Source organism: Myotis yumanensis, unplaced genomic scaffold, assembly GCF_028538775.1.
Source record: "Myotis yumanensis isolate MYYU_CA2020_CCGP unplaced genomic scaffold, mMyoYum1.0.hap1 SCAF_7, whole genome shotgun sequence".
NCBI classification, from domain to species: Eukaryota; Metazoa; Chordata; class Mammalia; order Chiroptera; family Vespertilionidae; genus Myotis; species Myotis yumanensis.
In genome coordinates, this window is record NW_027223758.1 from 58,005,863 (window position 1) to 58,027,177 (window position 21,315).

Genomic DNA, 21,315 nt, shown 5'->3' on the forward strand with positions numbered 1-21,315 from the left:
GGTGCCTCAATTTCCTCATCTACAAAATAAGCATGATGAAAATAAAAGTATTTCCCTCTTAGGGTTACCATAAGGATTAAGTGGGTTGACAGGCGTGCAGTGCTATAAACAGTGCCTGGTCCTGAGCAACATTCCTGCTGGTAGGAACAGAGCTATTGAGGGATGCTGTCCCTGTCTCTGACATGACCAGATTTTGACAGGGGAATAAGAGGAAGAGCTCAAGACATAAGACATCCGAGGAAAAGACCACAGTAGGATAGGGAGCCTGGGAGCCCTAGAGACCAATGCATCCGATTCCCTTGTTAATAAACCCCTCATTTTCAACCATTTCAGGGCTTAGGGACATGCTGTAACTGATGTTAAGCCTGTGGCCATGACAGGCAAGTGCTTTATGTGCATGCAAATCCCAGGTAAAAAGCTCCACGGAGAAGTGCAGGCATGGCGATAACCTAGGGGCAGCACTGCTATGGGCCTGAACATTCTGGAGATGGAAACTTGCCACAGAACAAGAGCACGGGGGAATTTCCCCTTGGAGAGGTCAATGTATGGGAAGCAGTTATCAGAAATCATTTGAGACTCAGCTCAGAGGATCTGGCATGTGGATGGTTCTGTGAATGTGGCCCAGGACCTGTGCTGCTCCCCCAACACCTTAGCATCTCTGACTTTTTGAATGTGCCACCTGTGCCTGTGCAAGCTTCTCTACTCCGGCTACACAGTGAGCCTTCACGTAACACTGCCGACAGGTTCGTGGAAACTGCAACTTTAAGCGAAAGGATGTATAATGAAAACAATTTTATCACAGGCTAATTGATATAAACAAGAATTACATTTCTGCCCTAACCGGTTTGGCTCAGTGGATAGAGCGTCAGCCTTCGGACTCAAGGGTCCCAGGTTCGATTCTGGTCAAGGGCATGTGCCTTGGTTGCGGGCGATCCCTAGTAAGGAGTGTACAGGAGGCAGCTGATCAATGTTTCTCTCTCATTGATGTTTCTAACTCTCTATCCCTCTCCCTTCCTCTCTGTAAAAAATCAATAAAATATATTTTTTTAAAAAGAATTACATTTCTACAGCATATTTCTGTCACAAAAAAACCACCAAATTTCTAAATAAAGACCTAAAACACATCTAATATTAAACACTGAAATAAATGTGAGCTATACACAGATTTAAGAATGATTAATAAAAACAAGTAAGATAATGCTTTTCCAACCTGCTTATTCCAGTTCAGGGTTGTGGGCAACCTGATACTGTCTTGGCAGCTCAAGACACAAGGCAGGAAGGTACCCTGGACAGGACACCATTCTGTCACAGGGCCACTCACACCGTGCCCCCCCCCCACACACACACACACACACACACTCACTCAGACTGGGACACTTCAGACACACCAATTCATCTCACATGAATCTCTGAGACGTGGCAGGAAACTGGAGTACCCGGAGAAAACCTACACAGACATGAAAACCTACAAACTGCACGGAGACAGTGGCCCCAGGCCCGGAATCCATTTTCCCCTCCCTTAATGCGATAAGGAAATGACGAGGAGCGAAACTTAGGGGAGTTACAGACTTTGGTGGGGAAATTAGTTAATGTGGCCAGAGGACATGTTCAACAGAAGCCAACTGACTCATCGGGAGAAACTGCCTCAGAACTCGGTGGTTACTATGTCATTCCTACAGAAAAGATTGTAATTGCTGTCACAGTGCTTATTCAGAACTCTCTTCCTGTGGAGCACTTCAAACAGATTCGTGAGGGTGTGTATTAAACACAATAGGGGGTGAACATTTATCATTCTATTCTTGCTCTCCATTAGAAGAAAAAAATATTCGCTAGGGATAAGAAGGAAGTGAGGCATCCTCCTCAAAGGCTGAGCTAAATGTCCTGATCAAAGAAAAGAAATGAATAAAGGGAAACCACAGACCCTAGCATTTTAAGCTCCAGTACATTTTTCTCAAGAGCCACGGATTTGAAATAATTAAAAAGCCATAAAGATGTTTACATATTAATTTTATGATTTTACATAATTTGTATATACCTATATATCTATAGCTATATTTATTTTCTGATAATAATAGTCAGGAAAGGTGACCTAATTAGAGTTGTGAAATTAAATGGTCAGAATAGCATTAAGATAAAAGAGGGGGGCTTTTAGGAAAGTTAATTGAGCTCCACAATATTTTTGCAAAAATATGTATTTTCTCTGATTTTGCTGTGACAATAAATTGTAAAGTAAATAATATGTTATCAAGCTATTTCACACTTTTATAAAATTTTCTCTCAAGGACAAATACTGTATGATCTCACGTGTAGAACCTAAAAACAAGCAAACAAAAAAAACAACAATCCCAAACAATCCTCCCCAAAACCGAACTCAATGATACAGAGAACAGATTGATGGTTGCCAGAAGCTAGGTGTGGAGAGTTGTGCAAAATGGGTAAAGAGATTCAAAAGATACAAATTTCCAGTTATAAAATGTCAGGTAATGTACAACCTGGTGACTATAGTTAATAATACCGTATTGTAAAAAATAAATAAAATACACAAAAAAGTATAAACGCTTGTTTCATTAATTGTTCTAAAAAATGGTGCAGAGCTGCCAATAAAAATGTAAATATTCTTATATATAAACTTATTTTTATTTCATTTTAAAAATTATATCTTAATCAAAACTTTTCTAACAAATGGATTTTGAACCTCTTTAATTAATTTATTATATTTATTTTTATTGAATATATTTGACTTATAACATTGTGTAAATTTAAGGTGTACAGCATGTTACTTTGATACATTTGTATATTGTAATATAGTTGCCAATATAGCAATATTTATCACATTGCATAATTATGGTACAATATTATTGTCTATGTTCATGATACTATACAGTAGATCTCTATGGCTTACTTACTATTCGTTACAAGTTTGAACCTTTAAACACCATCACTCTTATGCCCCCTTCCCATTACCTGGTAACCACAATATTACTCTCTGCTTTTAACAGTTTACTTTTTTAGAGTCCACATATAAGTGATATCATACAGTACTTGGCTTTCTATCTGACCTATCTCCCTTAGCATAATGTCCTCAAGGTCCATCCATGTTGTTTGCAAACTGGAGAATATCCTCCTTTCTCATGGCTGAATAATATTCCATTGTGTATATGTACTACCACATCGTTTTTATCCACTGATGGGCATTTAAGGTGTTTCCATATCTTGGCTATTGTAAATAATGCTGCGATAAACATGGAAATGCATATATCTCATCAAAATCCTGTTTTGCTTTGATATGTTTTCTTCATCTCCCTCCTCCTGCCACCCCCATGCCATGTATTTTTTTAAGACACGGAGTCACCTCGAGTACTACTTGTAAAGTTAGTGTCCTTATCTATGGGATTTACCTTTAAATGTAGCCAGTATCTGATTTCTTTGCCTGGGTGCTTCCTTTAAATCCTGTTTCCATCTACCCAGAAGTGGGATTGCTGGATAGGCAGTAGACATATTTTTAATTTTTTGAGAACTTTTATATTGTATTTTCTAGTGGCTGGACCAATTTACATTCCACCAATGATCTATAAGAGTTAAACTTCATTTTAGTCAAATTCTCTTTACATACTCTTTTCTAGTAGCAATTATCCTGTTGGCCAAGAACTTCTCCCACTCCTAGGCCCTATGCCTGGCAAGGTCTCCTATGTTTCTGGCTTTGCAGCTGGGGCAGCTCCCCAAATAATGGCCCGTGCAGGTATTGGCTCTTCTCCATTTTCTGGGCATAAATACTTCCTAGAACTCTCCTCAAGTATGAGTATATGATAGATTCACAAACAATTCTCATGATTTCACTCATTTTAGGCCTGCATTGTATGCTGCCCTTTCTAACAAAGTAAAATATACTTGTAAGATATTTGAGGGAAAGAACTAGCCAATATGTTATGTTATTTTTTAATCTCTGACCGCATCCTACAAACTGCACATAGAGTAGTGCTGGTCAAATGTGTGGCAGCATGCGAGGACTTTCTGTCTTCAACTCTCTCAGCCATTAGAAAGTATTTTAACTTCTATTCCTCTCACGCATCTACCCTTGCTGATGCTCATTCCCTACTGCAGAGGGACAAGGAGTAGAGAGGTGAAAAGCCATCACTAGAGCAAGGGAGGCAGAGAAAGTATCCAGAAAACAGTGTGCTACAGGAAATCTGCAGTTTCAGGAACCTCTCTTCATAAAGGATCATGATTTGGGGTCCGTGGACCTCTTAGAAGTCTATGGATGAGTCTTAGGGTCCAGAAATCCCCTCAACTTTCCAGCAAAGTTCTGTGTGATATATATTTTTCTGTGGAGGTTGTTCACAGTTTATAAAGTTTTAAAGAATTCGGGACAAAATGAAAATTTAATCTCTGCTTTTAAAAGAAGTCTTCAGAAAGTGGCATGAGGTAATCATGCTGATCCCAGAGTCTTACCTTTTCCACGAAGTACAGGATGCCCTCATGGCCACGCTGGCCAGGGGGTTTCCAGCTCAGCACCACGTAACTCTGGGTGGCCTCGGTGACAGAGAGGTCTGTGGGAGGTCCAGGAACAATACCCTCTGAAAAACAACAAGGAAAGTGAGGGGCACACACTCTGGGAAACCCAGGACACTCAGGCACAGATGTTTCTCTATCGCTGAAGGAAGACTTAGTTACTGCTTCGTAGGATAAAGAAGTACCTTGTTTCTAAAATTCCTCCTGAGACAGTCATTCCTAATTCAAAGCCACAGTTTTACTTTCTTTGCTGGACAATTTTAATTTCTTTATTAGTCCTAAAAAGCAGCTGTAATGACACAAGTTATCTTTTATATATTTACCAAAAGGAGTGGAATAATAGTTTTCTAATGCAATTGATTGATTGATTGACTGATTAAAGTTTTCTAATCTTTAAATTACAATTTACATAATATATTAGTTTCAGTTGTACAACATATGGTTAGACATTTATATAGTTTACAAGGTGATCCCTCTTCCTAGTACCCACCTGACACAATACAGAGTTACTACAGTACAGGGTGGGGCACAACTTCTATTAGCTTTTTTAAAATAGAATATCTTTTCAAGGATGTTTGAATAGCAAACAATGTTGGAATATAGACAGCATATCCTCTAGGGCAGTGGTCGGCAAACTCATTAGTCAACAGAGCCAAATATCAACAGTACAACGATTGAAATTTCTTTTGAGAGCCAAATTTTTTAAACTTAAACTATATAGGTAGGTACATTGTTATTAACTTAATTAGGGTACTCCTAAGGCTTAGGAAGAGGCACACTCAAGGGGCCAAAGAGCCGCATGTGGTTCTCGAGCCGCAGTTTGCCGACCATGGCTCTAGGGCAAAGAGTTGACTGTTTTCTGACCAGGATAACAAGAGGTGATATAGTTCTCCAGAGAAAGTTTGGTTAGGTTTGGTAGACGCCCCCTAATAAGATTGTGGTTTCCTAAGTGTAAGACTTCTCAGCTGAGACACAAATATGTGTGTGCAGCATCCACCTCTGCTGCCCACATAACCCTGTGGGTTGGTGGGGAGGGGCAAGGGAAACCAAAGAGAATATGAAGCTCATGCTGTCTGCAGTGCTGTGAGAAGAGTCCCAGGAGTCTCATGTCTCTTGCCAGTATCTATGAAACATTAGCTCGAAAGTAGGGTAAACTTTTAGACCCTCTGTGGTTCCTGACATCAAAGTGATCCCTCCATGTGAAACAACTACAATACTGAGCAAAATATATGAAATGACTGTTTACAGACATTGGATATTAGTCAACATCGGACAATGATTCCCTATAGATAGAAAACAATTAGGTGAGTCCTGCCATAGTCCTAGCTTGCTGTGTGGAGAGAGTTTCTAGGCAGCAGCTCACGAAGAGGAGCCCAGGTAGAGCCTGGCAGTCTCCCCGAGTGGAGGAGAGGCTGGACTTCCCAGGAGAGTAAGGCATCCACAGAAAGAATCATAGGGATGAACACTGGAGGAAAGGCTGCCCAGAGAGCGAGGCTTCAGAGATCTGCAGAGGGTCCCTCTGGAGTGCTCACATGAGTGCTGATCAGCTCATACATGGGAGGAATCCACCTGAGATGGGGAAAACCCACACAAAAGAATTGAAGGGAACAGTCTTCAAAGCTCACGTTGGGCCTGAGAGAATTCATGTTCCCACCAGCTGGAATGGAAATCTCCTAATTCTTGGGGCATCCGGAACAGTACTCAGGAGGGCGTTTCCTCTGTAGTGAGGCCAAATTACTAGACTAAAGGCTTCTCTGATTACACTCAACAAAAGCAAGCCTTGAAAGGATTATTTCCCCAGAACAAATATTAAGAGTATTTATAAAAATACGAAAATATCCATCACCAAACACTGTAAATTCAAAATGTCTGGCATCTCATTAAAAAAAAAATCAAGTATGCAAGAAAATACAAACCATAATGAGGACAAAAAAATCAATCAATAAAAACAAAACCAGATAATGTCACAGATGATAGAATTAGTAGACAAGGACATAAAGAAGTTATTATAAATATATTCCATATGTTCAAGAAGATAAAGATTGAACATGTTAATTAAAAACATGAAAAATATTAAAATGATACACAAATTCAAAGATTTAAAAAGAAAAAAAACACCACTGGCTGGAATTCACAGCAGGTCAAACACCAATGAAGAAAAGGATGCCCAGCCGGTGTGGCCTAGTGGTTGAGTGTCAACCTATGAACCAGGAGAACACAGTTCGATTCAGGTCAGGGCACATGCCCAGGTTGTGGGCTCGATCCCCAGTGGGGGGCATGCAGGAGGCAGCCAATCAATGATTCTCTCTCATCATTGATGTTTCTACCTTTCTCTCCTTTTCCTTCCTCTCTGAAATCAATAAAAATATATTTTTAAAAAACTGTCCATCAGAATCATACACACAGTGAAGAGATATTTTAAAATGAAGATGAAATAGGGACTCAACAAAGAAAAAATAAAATAAGTCATAACCATGAAGCCAGCACTACAAAAAATATTAAATGAAATGTCTTAGGTAGAAAGAAATATCAGATGGAAATTGAGATCTATACAAAGAAATGAGCAACAGAAATGGTAAAAATGAGTGAATATAGAAAACTTTTTCTTACTTTTTAAGTCTTTTTGAAAGATAAGCTATGATTTGAACAAAAATAATAACATTGTACTGTATGGTTTAAAATAAATACACAAATAAAATATATGATAACAATAGCACCATGGTTCAGAGGGGAAATGAAATAATACCATTGAAAGTTCTTATACTACTTGTGAAGTAATATAATATTACTTGAAGATAGGTTGTGACACAATGTATAATATAAATTCCAAACTACTATAAAGTAAAACAAAGAAGTATAGCTAATAAGATAACAAAATAATAAAAAATACTTAATACAAAAGAAAGTAGAAAAAGACGAAAAGGAAAACAAACAGATGGAATAGACAGAAAACAAATAGCAAGATGGTAGGTTTAAGTCAAATCATATCAATAATCACACAAAATGTAAATGGCTCAAACACCCCAATGAAAAAGCAAAGATTATCAGATTGCATAGATCTAGCTTTTTTGTACTGCCTACAAGAAACATGATTTAAATATAAACACACACATAAATTAAAAGTAAAAGGATGAAAATCAGATGCCATGCTAAACCTAATCAATATAAACTTGAAGGTTATATTAATACCAGGCAAAGCAGATTTCCAAGAAGGAAAAAACACATTACTATGGATAAAGGGACTTACTTCATAATAATAAAGTGGTCAATTCATAAGAGAATATAACAATAAAAATGTTTATGCATCTCCTAACAGCATCGAAACACATGAAGCAAACCTTGTAGAACTAAAAAAAGCAACTGATAAATATATCATTTAATCAGAGGTTTCATCACTAGCAATAATTGATAGCACAGTAGATAGAAAGCCATCTATAATAATAAAAGCATAATATGCTAATTAGACCAGGCATCCTTCTGGATGATCTTCTGGAAGAAGCCGGGGCTGTGAGGGAACCACAGTCCCAGAGGGAAGCCCGGGTCCCGGGTGCCAGGGGGAAGCCAGTGCTGGTAGCCAAGGAAAGGAAGACCTACTCTTGCATGGATTTCATGCATCGGGCCTCTAGTTAAGGATATAAAAGACAATTGGAATCCCAGCAGATTTTTGTAGAAATTTATAAGCTGGTTTTAAATTTTACATAAAAATGCAAACACTTAGAATAGCCAAATAAACTTGGGGGGAGGGGAGATTAGAGGACTTATACTATCTGATTTCAAAACTATGAAACTTAAAAAATAAAAACACCCATAAGGCTTATATAGCTACATAAAAGAGAAAATAAAATTTATCAATAGAGATTGCAGAAATAGATCCACAAACATGCAATCAAATTCCATGTTACTTGGGAAATGCAAATTGAAACCACTATGCACCCACACTATGAAATACCACTATACACTACTAGAATGTCTAAAGTTTAAAAGACTGCATGCCAAGTACTGGTGACAATGTGGAGCAACTGGGGAACTCCCATAGAGAAACTACTGATGGGAATGTAAAATGGTACAACTATTTTGGAAAACAGTTAGCAGTTTCTTAAAAATTAAACATAAACCTACCATATGACCTATCCATTCTACTCATAGGTATTTATCCAAGAGAAATGAAAGCCTACGTCACACAAACACTTCACAAAGCTTTCATAGAAACTTTCAATGGTGAATGGATAAACTGAAATGAATTGATACAAACATCAACATGAATAAAACTAAAAATAATTATGCTGAGTAAAGGAAATCAGACAAAAATGAGTATGATTCCATTTATCTAAAATAGTGGGCAATGCAAATTACAGTGACAGAAAGCAAATCAGTGATGGCCTGGAGATGGGGAAGAAATGAAAGGGAGGTATTACAAAGGGATGTGTGGAAATTTTAGGGGTGATGGATATGTTCATTATTCGAATCACAGGTGTCACACGTGAACACATCTGTAAATACTGTCAAATTGTACATTTTACAGGCATGTGGTTTAGTGTATGTCAATTATATCTCAATAAAACGTTTTAGGAAACGCTTCTCTGACAATATAAGTTACTTTATGATATCCAAATGCTTCAGAATGTTCTTTCCAAAACATCTTAATATGCAGTGTTCCATCCACTACAGCTAACCAGCAAAGCCAAACACTGGCAATAGTATTTGAGGGAAATGTAGCTTTTACCTCTAGGTTCCTCTTCAGTGACAATGATCTGTCCAGTCCAGGGTGCTGAAGGGTGGCCTGAACAGAGATAAAAATTAAAATCGCAAACATTCACAACAGCAGTTTCAACTGCACTTATAAACTGATTAACTGGCCAGGTTAGTCACAAATGGGTTTCTTACTAGTTGACTTATGTATTGTTCTAAAGAATCTTACTGAGCATGTATATGGTATTGTGTCCTTGAAGAATTCACAATCTGCTGGAGCTTGGAACCCACCTCAACTGAAGTCGCCATTTCTAGAATTGTATTTACACAAGGGAGGTAAATAACCTGTGTTCAATTACTGTTCCATATAGATCTCCTGAAACATGTAGGCTCTCTCACACCTCCTTAAGGGAGAAACCTTTCTGGAACAATTGCAAGCCCAGTAGCTATTTATCTGTCATCACAAAGATGAAAGAGGAGAGGAGCGCTGATGGTGCAGTAAAGCTCAACAAAAGCAATTTCTTGCCATTGCATTCAAAAACTGCTGTCTACAAAGGAAACCAGTTTAGATCTTGAGTGGGGGAAATGGCTGAGATGAGGATTATAAACTTAAAAAGGAAATTCATGTCTGTGATCCCACAGATACCAGAAAGAGAAAATTATTCAACTCTTGCTCTAATCAAAGGACTTTTGACCAGATTTTGTGCAAAAACAGAAAGGTAATAAACAGTATAACTTATTTACGCTCAAAGAAATCTTATTTTTATTGGAATTTATAGAAAAAGGGTAAATGAATGTATGAGATGGAATTAGGAAAGAAGCTGGATGTTAGGTGAAAAGTGATCAGAGAGCTATCAAGTAGTGTGATTAGAAAAAGTCTCCAGAGAAAAAGTAGCATTATTTTATGATGCTACTACATGTACTTAAGGTAAAAAAAAAAAAGTAACATTGCAGCCCTAGTCAGTTTGGCTCAGTGAATACAGCATCAGCCTGTGGACTGAAGGGTCCCAGGTTTGATTCCCGGTCAAGGGCACTAACCTTGGTTGCAGGTTCCCAGGCCCTGATTGGGGTGCGTGCAGGAGGCAACCAATTGATGTGTCTCTCTCACATCGATGTTTCTCTCTGTCTCTCCCTCTCCCTTCCACTTTCTCTAAAATCAATGGAAAAATATCCTTGGGTGAAAATTAACAACAGCAACAACAATACTGCAAATAAACCACAGACCAGTAGTCCTCATCTAAGGTGAGTTTGCTCCCCAGAGACATTTGGTAATGTCTGGAGATAATTTTGTCACAAGGGGCGGAGGGGATGGGGGAGCGCTATTGGCTTGTAGTAAGTAGAGGCCAGGGAAGCTGCTAACATCCTATAATGTACAGTGTAGATCCCCATAACATAGAATTATCTGGCCTAAAATATCAACAGGACCAAGGTTGAAAAATCTGGTATAGAGTGAAATGTTAATTTACAACAATTCTTCTAATGCCAGTTTATGGTTCCTTTTATTGAGGGTGCCATATGGGTTCCCATGAAACAAATGCAGAGCATAATTCATGTACCGTAGTTTTGACGTCGATACTTGGAGGCTAATTGGATGAACAGATTATTTTTGACTGTCTATAAGGAAACTCAAGTATAGATCAGATATAATGTTGTTTTTCCTTTAATATAAAGAAACTCATTGTACTGAGATATTAATAGTGAATAGATGAGTCAAAAAACAAATACTTTTTTGTTCTCATGCTCCTCAGTTCTCCTCCCCACCTTAAGGATTTTCTGATCAATAAAGGATTTCTTATTCTCTGTGCCCTCTAGTGGAAGGGGGAGGAATAACTTTGCAATGAGATCTGTAGTTCTATTTTAAAAAAAAAAAAAAAAGGTTCAGGAAGACCCTAATGAAAAATGCTTACTTCTAAGTCTTGCTTTCTCAGCTGGATCCAGAGCAGCTGCAGGCTCAGAAACACGAGATGGTAGACCTATTCCAGTTTTATTCACAGCCCGTACTCGGAATATATAAGAACGACCTTCTAACAATCCAGTGACTGGGAAACGAGCAAACTTCACAGGTGTGTCATTGCATTGAGACCAGCTATCTGTGCCCACCTCACATCTAAGGGAAAAAAGAGCGATCAATAAGAATATTAAGAGAAGTATGGCTAAATTCATAGTTCCAACGCTGCAAACCTACCAGTTGCTTCAGATTTTTCTACAAAATATGCAGCTCAAGTGTGGTTCAATAGTTATTTAATTGAACTCAATTCCACTCAACTGTAATGTATCTTCTCTAACAAGAAAAAGCAGCTCAGCTCCTTCTTGACACAGACATGTCCTTTGACCACACTAAAAATATGCAGCTAAGGGCCTTGGGTGTTAAGTAGAGGAGATATGATCTGGGATGGGTTGCGGGGGGGGGGGGGGGGGGGGGGGGAGAAGCAGGCTGGTATGTACAGTCTCTACATTGAATAGACTAAGGGGGAGGATTGGTCAAACATCTGCCTGGCTGATGTCTTCAGTTCCACCACTAGCGACTTCTTTAGGCATTTTTGTTTAAATTATGGAACTGTTGCTGAGAAAGTTAGCACCTTAAAAGATACTTATCTGTACTGTAGTTTAGAGAGAGCTCACTTGATGGTCACTGCCTGCTGTGCAGGTGGGAGGGCAAGGAGGGTACTGTAATTGTTTCTTAGCAGATGAGATTCATGAGATGCAGTGAAATTCCCAGGCCTGGATTTAAACACTTGAAACCTCAGATTTCTAACTGGGTGCTTTTCAACAGTTGATGCCTGGGGATAGAGTGGCTACACCCCAGGAGACAAAGATGTGAGTTCTATCATGTTATAGCCTGATCCACAGGGCTTTAGAGGTTCAACATGTGATTGAAGTAACTCATCATTTTTCATGAGTAGAGTACTGGACTTTTCATTTATATCACTTCCCCAACACAGCTTTATGTCCAACATCTATAATTCCCAAATGATTCTCATGGAGGCGGGGGGTGGGGGAGTTCTAATGGCAATGCAAAGGTGGTTGTAGCAGGGGATTTATCTTTATTTCCCTACCATCACCCTTCCTCTTTGAGATAAATATTTTCCTCAACTTTATGTAAAGTGTTAGCAAATATAGCTTCACTCCTTGCCTTACATCCACTTTTCCCCTAAATCTTCCTTTGTAGAAATTATGGAGCTGTTATAAATGAATGTGTAAGGCTAGGACAATTCTCCAAACTGCCCCTGCCTCCTACCCTCTCTCTGTAGATTCTGTTGTGGTGACCCAATGATCCTACAGCATGCTTCCTAACCCTCCTTTGGGCAGGACAACGGTGGAGAGCCGCTGCTCTGGAGCTGTCTATAGCATGGTGGAGCAGAAAGAACACGCACAGCCGGGCTGCTCTCTGAGTTCTAGTTCTGCTAGAGTTACACTATGTGACTGTGTTTCCTCATTAGCATGTGGCCTTGGGTCAGCTACTCATTTCCTAATCATAATAAGAGTACCTACCTTTCAAAGGATGGTTATGGGTTAGTGGTCAATATATGAGAAGGGCTTAGAACAGTGCCATTCACATGGCAAATGATGAATAAATATTACTCATAGTATTGTTATTTTTTTATTTTGACTAAGACAAGAGAAAAACAAAATGTACTTATTGTCTCTGTTTTTCAATAATTAAAGTTTGAAAATCCCTTAGAAATTTGCCAAAGATAATAAGGCAGAAATTGTAAGGATGCAAAAGAATCTGTCTAAAACTTCACTGTTCTTCGTTACCAAAAAATAAAATAATGTAGAAGCATTTAGTATACAATTAAATAGTATATAATTTATTATAAAGTTTTCTCTGAATGGTATTAAGCCATATATATATATATATTTACTTACTGCTATAAATATCAGGCTTAATATACCTTGGTACAACTTCGTTGTATCATAGTAGCTAAATTATCTGTTCCTAATAGTTTTTACAACCAAATTTTATTACTCAAAAAATGGAAAGAGAATTAGAGCAACTATTTGAATAGGAACTAAGTCAGACAATAATTTATTTAGGTTGATAATATAAAATTTTTATCTTTGTTGTCTAAAGTTAGTGTATAAGTAATATGTAAGACCCAATTACCATAAATCAAAGTCTCTAAGTTTTAGAGAATGTAAAAAGTAAGAACTTGTAGATAGAACATAATTTAATACTACTGATATTTGTGATTTTTTTCTAATTTGAAATCACTTCCTGAGATTTAAATAAAATTTTGTTAGTATTCATAAAGTATTATTATTCATGTAATATTCTTAAATTGTTGACATACTAGGATTATGGACATTAAATATATTGAATACCACTTATTTCACTTTTAAAGTGACCTCTATTAGATCTATGAATTTATAGTTTTCTTGCCAAATTAGTGACTTGTGCTGGTCATCAAATTCAAAGGTTATCTTTGGAATTTAGGTATATACCTATCGATAGCTATATCTATATCAGTCTACATCAGAGGTCCTCAAACTTTTTAAACAGGGGGCCAGTTCACTGTCCCTCGCACATTCCACACATGCGCACTGCAGGCCCGGGACGAGTCAGCTGCTAAGCAGGACAGGCAGCGGCGGCAAAAACACCCGGCGGGCCGGATAAATGTTTTCAGCGGGCCGTAGTTTGAGGACCCCTGGCTACATCATCTATACATACACATATATATGTATATACATATATATTTATATGAGAGAGAGAGAGAGAGAGAGAGAGAGAGAGAGAGAGAGAGAGAGAAAGGGAGAGGGAGAGGGAGAGGGAGTGAGAGGAGACCAGAAAAGAAAATATTTCACCTAGAAATGGTGGGAGAAATCAAGCATGCATCTCTATGGCCAAATCACTCTAACTAAAGTTAGACTAAGTACTAACTTATCAATAAAATATCCCAGAATAGGACTCCCTCCATCCACAGCTGGCTGTTTCCAGGTGACGATGATATAATCTTTGTTGGCATCCACGCACACCACATCCAAGGGAGAGGCTGGGGCTCCTTCAATCTCTGCATCACCATCTGTGAAGATACAGAAGGATCCCATTAGCCCTCTTAGATGTGCTCTGAAGCACTCAGACTGGGTTCTTAGTGCACACATTTCAGTGGCTACATCTTTGACCCCAGTAGAGCAAGCTTCAGACTTGTAATTCACTTACCAACATAACAATGTGTGCTTTTCACCATCAGTACAAAGAACATTATGTTAGAAAGGGCTCTAAAAAGAACCCATGCCCTTTGCCTCATGGCCCTTGACTGTCCAAATGTTCTAAAAGAAAATAAACACGTAGATGTCGAGGATTGCTATCAGAAAAGTCAAATGTAAGTTGTGCAAGAAAGTCTGTTCTTAAGATATTCATTGTGTAATGTTACTCAGAAACTATGAATGGCTCCAAAGGGGAACAAATAGCCCTCTCTGTTACCCTCTGGATGCATCCACGAGAGAATAAGAACCATGAAGCTTTGCCCACTCCTATGCTGGGCACTACTGTTTTGGAAAAGAAAGGAAAACATTCATTTCAATCAAATGTTTGTTCCCGAACTGAAGATATTTGCGAAAGGAACTCTGATGCAATACCCACATCTGAGTTTGGGTTATCTGAGTTTAGTAAAAGTCCAGGATTATACAAGCAACAGAGGACAGTGATTCTTTATGAAATGGGATCCTCTGACAGTGGGGTCCTCTCAGCAGTGTCTTCAAGCACAGCTAAGTTGCTGAATCAGGGATGTTTTTAGGAGGAGAGGAAGAATAGTAAAAATAATCAGTAGCCTTTTAAAGGAGAACAATTAAGACAGGAGGCAAAGTCCCTGAGGGAAGGAATTCACGTTTGACACTTTCTTCTGACATCTGGTCAACCCTTTCATAATTGGAGTTAGTCTGAGAGGAGGCTGAGCCCTGCAGGAGCCACTTACCCAAGGGAAAACACTCTCGTTGACTGAATAAACACTTTGTTTTTCTATCCGCTACACTTGTGTAAGTCTTCTGAGTTACTAAAACATTTGATATCAGGGCAGAAATATTTGTCTACTTCTGAATTTAATAGGTGCACATTACCTGTGAATAGTTCAAGTCACTTCGATTTTGAACATTCTATTTCTTGCCCCATGAGATCTGCAGGAAAGTGTCTCTGGGGAAATGTCTCCTGCTATAGGAAAACTAATCGGTGCCTGAAACCTAATGCAGAATGCCTACATGCCACACAACAGGGAGTGATTTTGTCTCTAAAATCAATAAAAATATATTTTTTAAAAATGAAGCTCTAGCCGGTTTGGCTAGTGGATAGAGCATTGGCCTGCAAACTGAAGGGTCCCAGATTCAATTCCAGTCAATTGCAGGCTCATCCCGAGTTGGACATGCAGGAGGCAGCCAATCAATGATTATCTCATCATTGATGCTTCTATTTCTCTTTCCCTTTCCCTTCCTCTCTGAAATCAATAAAAATATATTTTTTAAAATACATTAAAAGAAATTTAGTTCACTGAACATCCATTGTATTTAACAGTTGGCACTTAGGGAGTCATTTTTCAGCACTTTTATAAAATTGCTTATAAGATGTGGGCTTGACGATCTTTCAAAAACAGCTTCTCTTTAGCAGCTGCTGCTAAAGAAGCCAAATCCAAATACTGTGTTATGTTACTTCACACTTGTGCTCTTGGCTACTAGCAGCTGCTATGGACTATCTGGCTCACAGCCCCATCAGTCAATGTCAATCCTTTCCTTAGCCTCTGCCCTGCCTTCTCCCAACCCTCCAAATAGCCAAACTTTTTGTAGGTTTGATTAATTAGGTCAAAGACTATCCTGCTACTCTTTATCTTTTGACATCTGACACAGGCTATTAATAACTTTTTCCAAAATGTAAATAATTCTAATGTTTATATATATAAAAGTACTGCATGCTTGTTAAATATATGATAATCAAAAAATACATGAAAATATCTTTTAAATGCCATAACTCAGAGATTACTGCTACTAACAGCCTATATTTTTCTAGATTTTTTCCCTATATTTATAACTCAAAAGTGATTGTTTTTAAAATAAAATGGAATGGTACTATATACTAGTAATTTCATGTAAACTGATTTTTCTTGATATATTATCATATATATATATAAGCATACATCATTAGTTTTCATATAAGCATAAAACTTGTTTTTTCAACTTTGTCCACTCAAGTTCTTAGAATTATTGAAAATGTGCCTACAATGCATAGTGACAAAACACACTGAGAAAAGTCAAGCAGATTTACACTCACTATAATAGGAATTGGTCCCTCCATTCCTTTATCCTAGCCCTAACTGGTTTTGCTCAGTGGATAGAGCATCAGCCTGCGGACTCAAGGGTCCCAGGTTCTATTCCGGTCAAGGGCATGTATCTTGGTTGTGGGCACATCCCCAGTAGGGGTTGTGCAAGAGGCAGCTGATCGATGTTTCTAACTCTATCTCTCCCCCTTCCTCTCTGTAAAAAAATCAATAAAATATATTTAAAAAAATAAAAGTTAATAAAAAATATTTTTATTCTTTTTAATATGATAGATTAACACATTATATCATTTTAATTACTTTGATTGCTAATGATAACTTTTTTACATACTTATTTGCCATTTGTAATTCTTTTTTCATGACATTTCTATCCCATCCTTTATCATATTATCAACTCTTCCCTCCATCCTCTCTCTATAGGGAATGGTGAGGAAAAAATACAGGGGTGGGCAAAAGTAGGTTTATGGTTGTTATTATGGAAAATAATACAATAATTAAAAAATAATAATACAAGAATAAACTGTTTTGTGTATTCACAACTATAAACCTATATTTGCCCACCCCACATATAAAGTCTAGAAAGCTATGTAACAAAATTATAACACTGGATATCTCTGAATGGTAGACTAATGAAAGGCTTTTCTCTTTTTTCTTATTTATATTATCTCTTTTCTTCCCCACGAAGAACACATATTATCTATGGAATAAAATCCTGTCCAAATGAGCACAGCTTTGGAATGTCTTTGTGCAGTGTATAAAGCACCATATGTCTTTGGAAATGACATATGGTGCTTTATACACTGCACGTTATAGTTCGGAAGCTATTTTTTAAGCAGCAAAAATACCAGAGCTCTAGCATTGAAATGGCCTCATGCAGCTTAATGGATACAAAGTTTTAAAAAAATGTCATTTAAATATTTCTTAAAGAGTTAAATATAAATTTAACACATGACACAGCAATTCCACTTACAGATATCTATCTACCCAAGAGAAATTAAGACCTAGGTCCATGAATATGAACACAAATGTTCATTGCAGTCTTACTCATAATAGCCAGAGTAGAAACAATCTATCAGCTGGTGAATGGATAGATAAAATGAGACATATTCATACAGTGCAATACTAGTCAGCAATAAAAAGGAACAAACTACTAACATAATGAACCTCAAAATATATGCTCAAGAAAAGAAGATAGACGTAAAAGATCATATATACAGAAATGTCCGGAAAAGATGAATCTATTGAGACAGAAAGCTGATTAGTGGTTGCCTAGGAGCCAGAACTGGGGATAAGTGGGGAATGGGCATAAGAAATCTCCTTGGTGTCATAGAAATGTTCTAAAGCTGGATTGTGGATGATGGTTACACAACTCCATACATATTCTAAAAAGCACTGTCCGCTTAACATGGTTGAATCTTATAGATGTAAATTATACCTCAAAAAAGATTTAAAAAAAAGAATCTAAAATACATAATTTATTCAGGAATTGCTGAAATTGTCTTTCCAATTTTGTCTTTCTTATTTACCTTTTCAATTCTCTCATATCAATATCTGACAAATTTTAGAATCTTTCCATTTCTTTATTTTATGAATTTGAAAACTGGCTTAAGTATAAATTCCTAATTTAAATCCTCCCCCCCCCCCCCCTCCTCATTTATAGTTAGTTATCTGAAGTTTGGCCTAAATGTGACAGAGAGCCACAGTTCTGAGCGTGGGCACTGAAAATGTTGGGGTACTCTAGACTATGTCAGAGTGCCCAGAAAGAGTCCAGGAGAAATCACCAAGGCGTAACTAAGTATTTTGGGGTCACCAGGGATATTCTCTGGTTCAGGTAAGATAATTGAGAACAAAAGCAAAGACTTTGCTTATTCAGTCCTCATTTAGTCAGGTTTATCCAGATGGTTTGGTTAAAGAAACTTACTTGCTGATAAATTCCCATGTGTCTGTTTTCATTGCAATTTACCCAGAAGGCTAGCTTCTTTCTTCCCTGTGGCAATAATGACTTTTCCCATAATGCTTTCACATAGGAGTAAATCTAACACATTCTTCAGTTGGTATAGATATTCGTGTATCTTTGTCAGTTGCTGGTCAATGGCTAAATTCAATGAACATTGATTGCTGCTGAATACTAGTGTGGTATAAACTGCTAACTGTTCTCAGTATCCACTCTTCCTGCCTCCTTTTAGTACTTAAACTACTGAGCTTTAGCAGGGAACACACTGCCCAACAAGAGACTAGACATCCTAGCTTCCCTTACTGTGAGATGTGTGCATGTGGCTAAGTGTTCACATGCAGAAGTGCTGTGTGCATCTCTGCTCTCCTCCTCCACTTCCTTCCTCTCCTCTTCCCATAGACTGGAATGGGCTCATGGGACAGCATCATAGTGGGTAGTGGAACAACATAGATGGGATCTAAGACTCTGAAAAATAAGACTGAAGATAACTATCTGGACCATTCCTATGGTAAGTCTAAAAAAATCAGCAAGTCAACCTGTATTGTTTATATTTTTTATTTTCTGAACATATATTTTGACATCTTATACACTTTTCTGACTGGAGCTAGCCAATTCTTGGAGATAAAAGAGGGCTCAGCCTGGAGCATGTCTTTGATGTGTAAACTAATTCATCCAGAGACGGGCCTTTTTTGTCTGGCCCATGCACCCTAGGGGGAAATATTCCTCTGCCTTAATCATCCCAGGGCCAGGTACTACGTAACTAGGTACCATCCCTAAATTATTCACACGACTCGATCCTAAACTGCTTTGCTGTCTTGCCTTTCCCACAGAAACTTCAGTAAAGGCCATGATCTAGGCTCACCCTAACTCCTGCCTCCTGACCAATCAATGCAGGTTCTTTCCCATGTGGTCCTGCACGGTATGCCCTGCCTCTGTCTCTGGATTTGTAAGTATAAATACTCGGTTTTGCCTGGCCAGTGTGGCTCAATGGTTGAGCATTGAACTATGAATCAGGAGGTCACAGTTCAACTGCTGGTCAGGCTACATGCCTGGGTTTCAGACTAAAATGCCAGTAGGGGACTTGCAGGAGGCAGCTGATCAGTGAGTCTCTCTCATCACTGAAGTTTCTCTCTCTCCCTTTCCCTTCCTCTCTGAAATCAATAAAAAATACATATAAAAATAAAAAATAAAATTAAATACTCTGTTTGCCTGAGCCTCTCCTCTGACTCCTGTTGTAACTACACCTGGCTGACCATCACATAAAAGAACACAGAAAACCACCCTTGTAGCCTGGAGGTATTAATGGTCCTCCCAATGTGCTAGGGCCTCATGTAGAAATAACATTCCCACTTGTACATATATGATCCATTCAAAACACTGCTGAAAAAAAAGAAAGTATCCTAAAATTGATGACTATAGTTTGTCTTAAGAATTAAGTTATAGCCCTGGCCGGTGTGGCTCAGTTGGTTGGGCGTCATCCTGTGAACAGAAAGATTGTCAGTTCAATTCCCAGTCAGAGCACATGCCTGGCTTGTAGGCTCAATCCCAGGTAGGCAGCCATCACTGTCTTGCTCTCACGTGGATGTTTCTCTCTCTCTCCCTCTCCCTTCCTCTTTCTCTAAAAATCGATTTTTTTAAGTCTTAAAAAAGAAAGAATTAAATTGTAGCACTTTGTTTACTAGTTCATTAAAGCTAAAACTATTTTTTTAAAAAGATAAGAAATAATAAATTTGCTCCCCAAATAGATATTAAAGAGTAAGTTCCCAAATAACACATCATCCTTTTGTTGCAGCTCCCATAAACTAAGATGGCTTTTCATAAAGGATTTAACATCTCTACTCGAACACCTATAGAGAACTGCACTGTTGGCTCATTGAAGACGAGGAAGGTACTGACATTAGGGATAATAACACAATTTTGAAACTAGTTAACTTTTGGGTTGGTGCCTTCAGGGTTAATTTTTTATATCAGGTCTGGAAGTTGATATGCCTATGCCATGTAATCTGGAAGAATTTCCAAATGGCTCTTTTATCATTACATAAAACATGTTTTGGTAGATTGATTTGGTCTCGGTGTTTTAAATATTCTTTAAAGATGCTTTCTGCTAGGTCTTACCTCGAACAAAGACATAAGCACTATATTGTTCATAATATTCTCCCATTCGTACACGGATTGTGTAGAGGCCTTCATCTTCTTTATTGAGATGAGAAAATGTCAGTGTTGCCCGATCTCCACTCCAATGGGGTTGCACCCATTTTGATGAAGAAACAGGTATTCCTGGGGAGAGAAGTCAACAAATTAACTGATTTTTTTCCTCTATTTCTCCCTTCTTCCTCTCTCCCCTCCAATGCTCTCTCTCTCCCCCTCTACCCTTTCTCTATTCCTCTCCTTCTATATTGAAGGCTATTTGACTACAAGAGCAATTCTCTAGGGCTTTGAGTCATTCTGCCATGTTTATATTGGTAAAAATACTAGACCAGAAGCGAGGGACCAGTGCCAGATGCATAATCTCCAGTGCAAATGAAATAGCAAGGCCTCTTGTTCAAAAAGCAGAGAAAAAAGTACATTAAAAAGTATAAGGCTTTTTCTTCTAAAAAAGTTTATCACTTATAAAATATAATAGGAATGATACAAACTGCAAGAACTAATATTTTTGTGCCATGATTTTACAAAAAATAATACTTTTTTACTGTGATATCTTGACTGTTAATAAATATTTCTGGCTTGATTTTCTGCAAATTCAGTTAATTAGGCTATCAAATTCATACCTTTAACAATTTCATTTTAAGTGGATATAATTGAAAGCAACATCACTCATGCTTTACAAATGCAAGCTCACAAAGGAGATTTAAACATTTTTTATTTTGAGGAGAATCTTTCTGCTGATGCCACTACTATTGC

At 37.9% G+C, this 21,315-nt stretch overlaps 1 protein-coding gene across 2 annotated transcripts in view; it reads right to left on the minus strand.

Moving 5' to 3' along the window:
• Positions 1–21,315, minus strand: part of MYOM1 (myomesin 1) — a 112,869-nt gene that overhangs the window by 53,780 nt on the left and 37,774 nt on the right. For both annotated transcript variants that reach the window (XM_070420568.1, XM_070420567.1), the window contains exons 10-14: positions 20,530–20,691; positions 14,081–14,222; positions 11,106–11,305; positions 9,233–9,289; positions 4,450–4,574 (exon numbers count right to left, since the gene is read on the minus strand). In XM_070420568.1, the coding sequence (XP_070276669.1) occupies positions 4,450–4,574; positions 9,233–9,289; positions 11,106–11,305; positions 14,081–14,222; positions 20,530–20,691 (686 nt within the window). The remainder of the gene's footprint in view (positions 1–4,449; positions 4,575–9,232; positions 9,290–11,105; positions 11,306–14,080; positions 14,223–20,529; positions 20,692–21,315) is intronic.